The 10,116-nt window shown below is 34.3% G+C and overlaps 1 protein-coding gene across 2 annotated transcripts; it reads left to right on the top strand.

Moving 5' to 3' along the window:
- The first annotated feature begins 2,205 nt into the window (after positions 1–2,205).
- LOC107795871 (putative magnesium transporter NIPA6) lies at positions 2,206–9,477 on the top strand. 2 transcript variants are annotated; one of them, XM_016618578.2, is made up of 10 exons: positions 2,206–2,515; positions 2,624–2,857; positions 6,285–6,341; positions 6,451–6,541; positions 6,632–6,792; positions 6,897–7,024; positions 7,167–7,304; positions 8,132–8,224; positions 8,325–8,442; positions 8,947–9,477. In XM_016618578.2, the coding sequence occupies exons 2-10, from the start codon at positions 2,734–2,736 to the stop codon at positions 9,066–9,068; spliced, it is 1,032 nt and encodes a 343-aa protein (XP_016474064.1). In that variant the 5' UTR covers positions 2,206–2,515; positions 2,624–2,733; the 3' UTR covers positions 9,069–9,477. The 2 variants fall into 2 exon arrangements, with proteins under 2 accessions (XP_016474064.1, XP_075110325.1); XM_075254224.1 differs by lacking the exon at positions 2,206–2,515 and having other exon boundaries at positions 2,602–2,857.
- The last annotated feature ends 639 nt before the right edge of the window (positions 9,478–10,116 follow it).

Genomic DNA, 10,116 nt, shown 5'->3' with positions numbered 1-10,116 from the left:
AAAAATATAAATTAAATATTCTAATCAATATAAAATATATTTATTCCAAAGCATAAAATTAAGTATTACTTATTGTTTATATGATAATTTAAATATATCAAAATACATTATTCAATATAAATTAAAAATATACTCTTAGTAATAGGAGAAAAAGAACAACATATGATTAAAAAGAAGATAAGAAAGGCATGGTAGAAATAAAAAAGGAAAAGGAATAGAAAATGTTAAATTAACGAGGAATGATATGGAAAATATAAATTTATTGTACGATTATTTTTATTTTGAATAAATTAATTTTCTGTTTCTGCTACTTGGAAGAAGCTAGAATTTATAGCTTCTCCCCAAAAGCAGAAAAACTGCTTCTGCTGCTTCTCAAAAACACTTTTTCATCTTGGCCAAACACCTCAAATTTTTCAAAAAATATTTTTTGTAAAAATAAAGTACTTTTGGCATCGCATAACCTTGGCCAGACAAGACTCGAATTTTTGATCAATATTGTCCCTTATCTTTGAGGATAAGCCTATTCTTATCCTTCAAATATAACTCTGAGCATATTTACTCCCTTAAGTATGCTAAAGTAGAGCATCTTTAGTCTCAGTAACAGAATGTGTTCAAAAATAACTGTGCTACCCGACTTTGACTCATGAAGCAAATTTTCTGTTTTGAAGCAAAATGTTTCCTCTACTTTTATTGGGTAATACAAATTATTAGTTTAATTCTTCATTTTTAAGTAACGTTTCCTAAAATTTTGACCTTAAAAATATCCTCTTCCGCGTCAGTTTCCAATCTGGTTATTTGTTTGCTTCAATAATATGCCCAGAAGTGATCCTGGCAGCTCTTTTCTTTTTCAATTTCAATTTTTCTTATTGGAAAAGCCAGCCGAATTTTTAAAAGTAAAAGTTTCTAAGTTTAAATTCTCAAATTTATTAGCTTTGTACTAGAAGTTTTTAAAATCTCAAATTTATCAGCTTTGCACTATTAATTGTTGTTGGTTTATAAAACATATTTGATTAAGTAAATTAAAAAGACGTTGAGTACCAAAACCAACCTCATAATTGTTCTTGGAATTAGTTTTGGTTTCTACATTTTGAAAATTGATTTTGATCTCCATATTTTAAAACCGAATTTGTTTTTACTCACTATTGTGATTGCAGTTCGAAACTACGATTTTGTAGTTTTATTATTTTGCGTTCTCTATGTAAAACATTTTAAAGGAGTTTTGGAAGATATACAAAAAGGCTGAACTAAACACAGTTTCTTGGAAACTGATCAGAAATCGGGGAAGATTATTTTTCAAATAAAGGAAAAATGGGAACATTTTCTTGTTCTGTTGAGCTTTAAATTATTACTCTGAGAGTTAGACACAATCCTTTTTTTTCATTTCGGAGAACAGTGGAAGGAATGGCTTTTCTTCAACGAAGTAGGGATATTCAAGCAAAGACGGATCTAGGATTTCTAGAACGTAGGTGCACCACTAAAAAAAAGAGGGAAAAAAGTTCTAAGTAAGAATTGATCCATGTTTCTTTGATTAAATAATTAAATATTGAACCAAGTGCACCATTCAACCTTTATGGAGCGTGGGTGCCAATACGTAATACTGGACCAATTCTTAAAAATATGTACATAAAAAACCTAGTTTGACGGAGGGGCCATGAGTTCACGTGCCCTGTAATACGGGCTATAGATCTGCCCCTGTATTCAAGAAGCTCTTTTTCGTGAATGAGACGGGGAAAATAAGAATGGCTTTTTTCTTTTATTGTTGGTCTTCTTCTTAAAGTGTCATCCAAAAACTAAAGATACTTAATATCATATTTGAAGGATAAAAATAGACCTACTTTATAAGATACAATATTAGTCAAAAACTCAAACACGCTCTAAACACCTTAATTTAAAAGGAAAAACTATTTGGGCAAAAGGATGCTTCGACAATGTACATAAAGAGTAACCCACGATGTGAATATGAAGCCGCGTAATTAAGACAACAATTATGATTCGATGATTACTACAAAATACATAGGAGACAATTTTGAACAATGTAAATAGAACAAGTGGACCAGCTCAGACACAAATATTTGGGTTTTGGCCTTTTGGTAGGTGAGGTCTTTGGTTGTCGTTAACCATGATATCAGCACAACTCTAATCAAATCTTCAACTTTTTTTTTTCTCCATTTTCATTTTTATTTTCACGTGTAATAATTAGTCGCCAATTGTCATCACAGTAAACCCTTAACGAAGCTTCCGACAAAAATACGACAACCAACGGACTTATGCCTTAAGGGGAGAGGGAGCAATGAACATTTCTTAATTCTTATCAATTTTCAGATCTCCCTCTCCTAAACCCCTTCATTTTTCCGGCCGATCTATGTATATATTAATATATAATATATGTAAAATAGATTTAGAAAGATCTATATATAGTAATTGATTTTAGCAACTCAAAATCTTCAATTACTAGCTTGAGTTGTTGGCTGGTAGCCTGGTCCAACGTGATTTTTCCAGTTTTGTCTTTTTTGAGGTGAGAATTGAGCTTTTGTTCGTGTCTATTTGGCGGGAAATTATATTTGTCGTCATATTAGATTTTGAATTTTTTGAATTGCTGGAATATGCTTTTTTATTTTAACAGGTCTTTATCGTGATACTGTTTTGGGATTGTGTATTTGGTACCCATTTGACCTTGTTGTATATGCTGAAGAAGAAAGTAAAGGGTAGAACTTAAACGGAGAGGGAAAGAGGATGACGATTTCGGACAATAGCAGAGGGTTAATTCTGGCAATATCATCAAGTTTGTTTATTGGAACAAGTTTTATATTGAAGAAGAAAGGTCTTAAGCGTGCTGCAGCAGCTGGCACTCGAGCAGGTTTGCAAAATTTTCTCTTATTTTTAGTATGTTGACTTGAATTATTGGAGTAAATGGTTAGTGAGTACATATAGCAGACTCCAACTTGTTTGGTACTGAGGCGTAGTTGGTGTTTTTTTGGCCTGAATTATAGTTAGCTTATTACAAATCTCTGTATTTGACTTTTCATTTTCATGAGAAATTGTTAAATTGAAGCTTTTTTCTTCTCACTTATAGAGTTCACAATGTAAAGTGTTCGGAGTTAAGAGAGTTTTGTGGCAACAAAATCTATGTCTGGGGAATATAGTTGTGTGTATTCACCGTAGAGAAGGAACTGTATGAGGTTATTTTTGGTTGTGCTACTTCCAAGATTATTAGTGTGTTATCTCTAATATATCCTATACCGTCTTTGAAATAGTGGGTTGCTCCTCTTTGCCCGTGGATGTAGGTTTAATGACTGAATCACGTTTAGTATTTGTTAATAGCTTGTTAAGAAATATTAAATCTTTTTGGAACTTTGATCTTAACCATCTGGTATCTAGTCGAGGTTCTCAGCTTCAGCAGTAATAGTCAATTTGACGAAAAGGTTTATGTTGAGATGGATTGCCAATTTCAAATTGTGGCATCTTAAGGTCTGACCAGGAGTTGATAGACATTCCTATTGAAGATACAGTTACAGTGAATTTGAAATGAATGACATTGAGAGTAGTTAAGGAAATTTCTCCATGGAGATCAAGATAGTTTGATGAGTTAGGAAGCTATTGTTGACATACAAAAATTATTCGACGAAGCCTTTAAAGAGGTTTGGCCTGAAGATGCTAAACCTGTGAATACTCCTCTTGCTGCACATTTCAGACTCCCAACTGCTTAGTCACGAGCAAGATGAAGAAGAAAGATATATATGGTGCGGGTTTCCTATTCCAATAACGTTTTGTACTATGTATGCAAGATCATATGGAAACTTAACAAAATGTTAGTATGTAAAGTTATGGTTTGTCCAGGTAAAGTGCATTCACAGGCTGTATCACTATGAAGTGGATTCTTAGATATTTGTCTGGAAGTTTAATATATGTTTGGAGATGGGGAGAAATAATAATATTTTGGTTGGTTTCATGGACTCTGACTATGCCAGAGAATTTGATAGAGAAGACCATTCACAGGATATATTTTGTATTGGCAGTTGTGTTGTTAGCTGGAAGGCACTATAACAACATTATCTACCATGGGGCTAAATACATGGATATGGCGAAATCAGTTAAAGAAGTATTGTGGTTAAAGGGTTTGTTTGACGAGCATAGTCTATGTCAGATGTGATTACTATTTATTGTGATAGTCAACATGTTATGTGCTTTACTAAAGGCCAGATGTACCACGAGAGGAAGAAACATTAATGTGAAATAACACTTCATTCGAGAGCCTATTGCTGAAAGGAAAGTATCTATTCATAAGATCAATACCAGAGACAATCTTTTTTGACATATTAACAATACTTACCCCAATTACTAAGTTCAAGCACTGCCTAACTTGATCAGTGTTTATGGTGGATGACTCAGCCTATAAAGGCTTGTATTGAATTTGAGGTACTAGAACAAGTATTCATTGTTAGAAATTCAAGCAAATCCGTGGATTTATTAATTAATTTGGTGGTCTAAATTATACCTACTATATTGAGAATTGCCCTTTTCTTTTACTCGCAAGAAAATGCTACAATCTCCTATAACGTAGCACTCTTTCCTTGTAACTTGATAGCATGTACGATGTAGATCTCTCAAAGGTAGTAAGTTATTTTGTGGGAGATACTTGTGTCGAAGATCCACTTTTGAGAAATTCAGTGTTCATGAATTTATGAGGTTACATCTTTATAGACATACTTGCAGGACGATTAGAGTATTACCTAGCTTTGCACTGTCTTTTGTGTACTATCTGAAATAGTGGATTGCTTCTCTTTCCCGGCGGATGGAGGTCTAGTTGATCGAAATATGTAAAATCTGTGTCTTCTACTTATCTGAACTCTGAAGAAAACCTTGCGTCTTCTTTACTGTATTTTCTTTGTCATCTTAGTTATCATCATCTTAGAGGGTACGTTTTGTCAGATTACGTCTCGGTGCAACGATCTCTATCGGTATCTACTTCAGTTTGCCATTGACTTAACCTAAGTTGCTCGGACTCGGGTGCGGGTATCCGATACGGGACGGATCCAAGTATCGGATTCGGCAAAATCTAAATTTTAAAATTCGGTGGTGCGGATCCTGATATGGATACGAGTGCAGGGATTCGGCTAAGAAAATTCAAGATAATAAAAAATAGAGCTATAAAAATATTGTAAATTTTGAGAGATATTCTGTGAAAAACTTACATGAATGTTGTAGAATTCAACCTTTCATTCTCCAAAAATATGAGACAAAAATACTACAATATTGAAGGTATGCCATTTTCCATAACTTAAATCTGTTTTATTTTGATTTTGAGAAATCAAAATCTCAATTTTTCTCCCAAATTTGTCAATGGACTCCGGTCGAAGTGTCCGAAGTCAGTTGACCGAATCCGGAACGTATCCCGCCCCCGTTCCCGTCTCGTATCGGGACGGGGACGGCTCCAAAATCGAAGAGTCCGCGCAACTTAGGACTTAACTAGTAAAATGAAACAGGAGGTTAGCCTTTAAAAATTGTGACTTGGATTTCTGATATGTTTCTTACCATCTCTCACTTTCTCTGTGTGTCGTATGCATCTAAAGTGCTCATTTCTCTGTTTAGTTGAGCTGCTTCAGTTGTAACTTAATTTTCTATCTGCTCAAGTCTGTTAATTTTGCTCCAGTTGGTTGTCAAAATTGGCTTGTTCAATACCAAGCTAAATTTGTAGAAGCAAACACAACTAAGTAGAGCGAATCCTTTCTTGGCCTCTCAATAATTCGATTCTGTTCCAAAACAGACAAGTTAACAGCTTTTGCCGCCATCCAGCTCACAGAAAGCTCCTTGGTCCAAAAGATGAATTTTATTAATGGCTATGGAAATAGTACAAACATTCAAGAAAACATTATTACCGGACCTTCAAATGATATGTTCAAAGAAGACATGGTAGTTATTCTATTGACAGATACTCAATACTATGAGATTGTATATCTTTAACTGAGTGCGTTTTTGAGTATAGAAAAGTCAAAAATATAAAGTACTTTATAGTCTTCTACTTAATTTCTACATAATAATTGTTGAACTTTCTTCTGTTCTCTTGATATTTCAACTCTCTTGATTTTTCAAATTAAAACTGCAAAAGTTAGTTACTTTCAGTTGTTCTGAAGCCTTTTAGTGCCATATTGTCCTTGTTTAATTTCCCATTTTCATGACCAGAAACTAATTAATAGCTGTATAGTGTATACACAATCTTTTTGTCCTTATCACAGACTGTGTCAACTTCAGTTCACCCACTTAAACAGTTGAAATATTTATTGCAGGAGTTGGAGGCTATACTTATTTGCTTGAACCACTTTGGTGGGCAGGCATGATAACAAGTGAGTTGAGCATAAGTTGTCTCCATACCTTAACCCTCATTCGGGAAAAGGAATACATTGGCATTGTGTGGTTTGGATTTCGATGAAAATTTCTTATTTGGATTTGCAGTGATCACTGGAGAGGTGGCCAATTTTGTGGCTTATATTTATGCTCCAGCAGTTCTGGTGACCCCTCTTGGTGTTTTGAGTATAATTATCAGGTATGATTTTGAAGATTATGAACTGTTTGTGAGCTCTAATAATGAATCATTAGTGGTGTTTGCAAAACTGATATTGGTGAATCTGAACAGTGCTATTTTGGCGCACTTTATGTTGAAAGAACGATTGCAAAAATTAGGTGTACTAGGATGCATTTCATGCATCGTAGGCTCGGTGGTTATTGTTATCCATGCACCTCAGGAGCATATGCCATCTTCTTTACAAGAAATCTGGATTTTGGCAACGCAACCAGGTTTGAATTTTGTCTTTAACATATATGTTTTTCTGTTTATCATGCCATAGGTTAGAAAAACGTAGAAGTGATTACTAATTCCTCCTTATTGCTTCTGTCTGCAGCATTTTTGATTTATGTAGCTGCAACATTATCTATGGTGCTAGCCTTGATTTTGCATTTTGAGCCTCGCTATGGGCAGACAAATATACTGGTTTATTTGGGAATCTGTTCCTTAATGGGTTCATTCACGGTAATTGTCTTCTTATAAGCTACTATTCCTGCTGCAATGTGGACACCAAACTGTTTCTGGATACGATGCTTTTTGCACATATCAACAGTTTGCTAGCTTGTCCAGAGATTGGTTACTGTAGTGTTTTCATGGTCTTTTGCAGATTGTCAGCATAAAGGCTATTGGAATTGCTATAAAGCTTACTTTGGAAGGAATTAGTCAAGTTGCCTGTCCTCAAACATGGTTTTTTCTTACGATCGCAGTGATATGCGTCATCACACAGCTGAATTACCTTAACAAGGTAATACTTTATTTATAGAGTGAATGGATACAGGGGATTCAAGAAGCTGACCCCAGCTAATTTGTGATTGATTCATACTTAATTGATGTATTCTCATCAACCTAGCAAAGCTTTGTCCATATCTGCGAGTAGCATATCTGGTATCATTCATTTAGATTTTGACATTTAAGTAGTTATTTGCCTTTATGCTCTCCTTTTATTGTTGCTATTTATTGCATAGGGTGTGCCAGTATTTGTCATAGAGATAAATCACAAACTTGATAATGGGAATTGATCCCAACTATGATAGATATTCTCCAAAATTGCAGCTCTTTTTATGTTTCTTTTCATTTTTTTGTAATTTGGATATATTTAGCTAAAGAATTTTATTGATGAACCTCTTAGATGCCAATGAATAGTTTAATGTTCAACCTGAGCAGTCCTCCAGAAATGCCCGTTCTCATCCTAAGTTGAGAAACAGGGTATCACAGTTTAGTTCCTTTAGTCACTTGTTCTTTCTTGAATGCTTGAAATTGAGCAGCATAATAATGATATTTCAAACAAGTAGTACCATTTTGTATCTAGAAAAATGAGTTTTCTGCTAATATTCTAGTTTGTTCATTAATTTTCCTAATTAGATGAATCAGAGATGCATAGTTGAGTGATTGACAATAACCTTTGAAGTGCTGCTGGACGACTAGAAGAATAGTTAATTTGAAGTGCGTACTATTAACACGAGATGCCTAATTTTGTTTTGGATTTCACTACATGTATGATTGTTATGGGTCATTCAAGGTTCTCGTTGGGATGTTTAAAAGCATCACTGATATCTATACATCATTTGTTAGGCACTGGACACATTCAACACCGCAATTGTTTCTCCAATATATTATGTGATGTTCACCACCATGACCATCATCGCAAGTGCTATAATGTTCAAGGTATTCCAATTGAAGCTCTTCTTCATTATGGTCCTTTATGAATAAATATGATACAGGGTATTGTGATTCTATTCATCTGCGTCTTCTTATTGCTTTTCAGGACTGGGCAGGACAAAATGTCAGCGACATAGTGTCCGAGATATGTGGATTTATAACAGTGCTTTCAGGAACAATCATGCTCCATGTTACTAGAGAACAGGAACCAGTTACCGCGCCAGGTATGGATAATACTAAAGTTTACTGGAAGCATTTACCAACCTATATTTAAGCCTCACATCTTGATATATGAATATTCTAGAAATTGTGCTACCTATTATCTACACCAAGTATGGCATTGGATCTTTCCTTTGCATTCTTGTAAAAAGCTGATGTTGAACTGGGCATGATTACTGCTACTTTTTGGCTTCTTTGCACTATGGTGCTTCATCACAAAGGGAGAATGTATCCTACATTATCACATATTTGACACATTGACATCCTTTCTAGCTATGCCATTTGGGACGATGGTCCAGCCTCCTGAACGCATTTTTTATACGCAGATACAGCAGTTACTTGTGATGTTTTATAGTGGAAGTTGAAATATCAATATGAATTTTTAGTTTCTAGTTATACACCTCTGGATACTAAAAGAAGTCCAGAAGGAGGCCTTAATATCTCTTTTCGGCTGGTGCTAGTATTTTTCTACTTTCACATTGTAGTTAATATTACATTGGCTTACACAGGAACCATAACATGGTATGACGGGGAACGTATAAAGGCAATGGAGGATGGACATTACATCCTGTTGCATGATTCAGAATACTTAGACTCGTATAGTGCCTTAGCGAAGGATTCAAGAAGTTGATACTTGATTTGTGCATTGCGGAATGAGCAATTCTTGCTTGAGCTCATTGATCTTGAGCTTTACAACTGCCAAGCAGTTTCTTCCTATGTGCATAATTTTGGGTAAAGCTGGAGGGCGAGGCCGCCTCATATCTGAAACTAGGTTTGGATTTCCTAAGATTTTTGACCAACATGGGGGGTTACATTTGAACAAGGTGTTCTTGCAAATCTCTTATCGCAGTCGGGGTTTGTACATATATGGCTTCTTTCATGTTGTTGTAACATATTATTATTCATTTATTTATCATAATGAGATATAGTCTATCGAGCATATATTGCTTTGATGGATGATAAATGGTGTTCTTGCTGTTTGTACTATGGAGTTTATGGGGTTATTTGCCTTTGACTTAGTCGGGAAAAAATGATAACAATAACTATGCCTAAGTCTCAAACAAGTTTTCATTTTCGCTAACCATGTTTCCTTATTTAAACTCATTTCCGGCTTGATGAGAAAAAGACGAAAGGAAAAAAAATAGGGAAAATGATACTGTATAGTCGCTCTCAAAATAATAGTCAATATATATATACTTTTTTGGCTATCGAATATAAATAGTTTTTGGTGCGGACTAAGATTGATAATAAAGCCAACAAGATATCCATAAAGGTCATTTCCTACTGTTCATTTCCATGGATCCACTCCCACCTAAGTAATTTCACTTCATGATATATTCAGTTTTTATCTTTGACATATTATTACTTTTTCTATTCATTAGAGACGCATTTAAAAAGAAAATAGGAAAGGTAACTTTTCGACTTCCAAGTGTCGAAAAGCTTTAAAGGAATTTTTCAAAAAAGATGTTAGTAAAATTAATTAAGAGAAGAGTATATTAGAAAGGGAAAATTAATCATATCATAATTTATAAAAATTACTAATAAGAAAGTTTAACCAAATGTTACAAAATAAAATAAAATAAGAGAGGTAAGCGTAATATCAAAAATTACAACAAAGATGACTCCGACGAAGCCAAATTTAAGGGGAGGTTTCTGAAATTACTTTTTTTTTCTAAGCC

The sequence above is a fragment of the Nicotiana tabacum genome, chromosome 5, assembly GCF_000715075.1.
Source record: "Nicotiana tabacum cultivar K326 chromosome 5, ASM71507v2, whole genome shotgun sequence".
NCBI lineage: Eukaryota > Viridiplantae > Streptophyta > Magnoliopsida > Solanales > Solanaceae > Nicotiana > Nicotiana tabacum.
This window is presented reverse-complemented; position numbering and strand designations above follow the sequence as displayed.

Bases quoted from the DNA above. Each gene is read 5' to 3' on its own strand.
- LOC107795871 (XM_016618578.2), top strand. From the start codon at position 2,734: ATGACGATTTCGGACAATAGCAGAGGGTTAATTCTGGCAATATCATCA. The intron at 6,542-6,631 runs GTATGATTTTGA...GAATCTGAACAG, and splicing joins GTTTTGAGTATAATTATCAG to TGCTATTTTGGCGCACTTTA. The intron at 8,225-8,324 runs GTATTCCAATTG...ATTGCTTTTCAG, and splicing joins CAAGTGCTATAATGTTCAAG to GACTGGGCAGGACAAAATGT.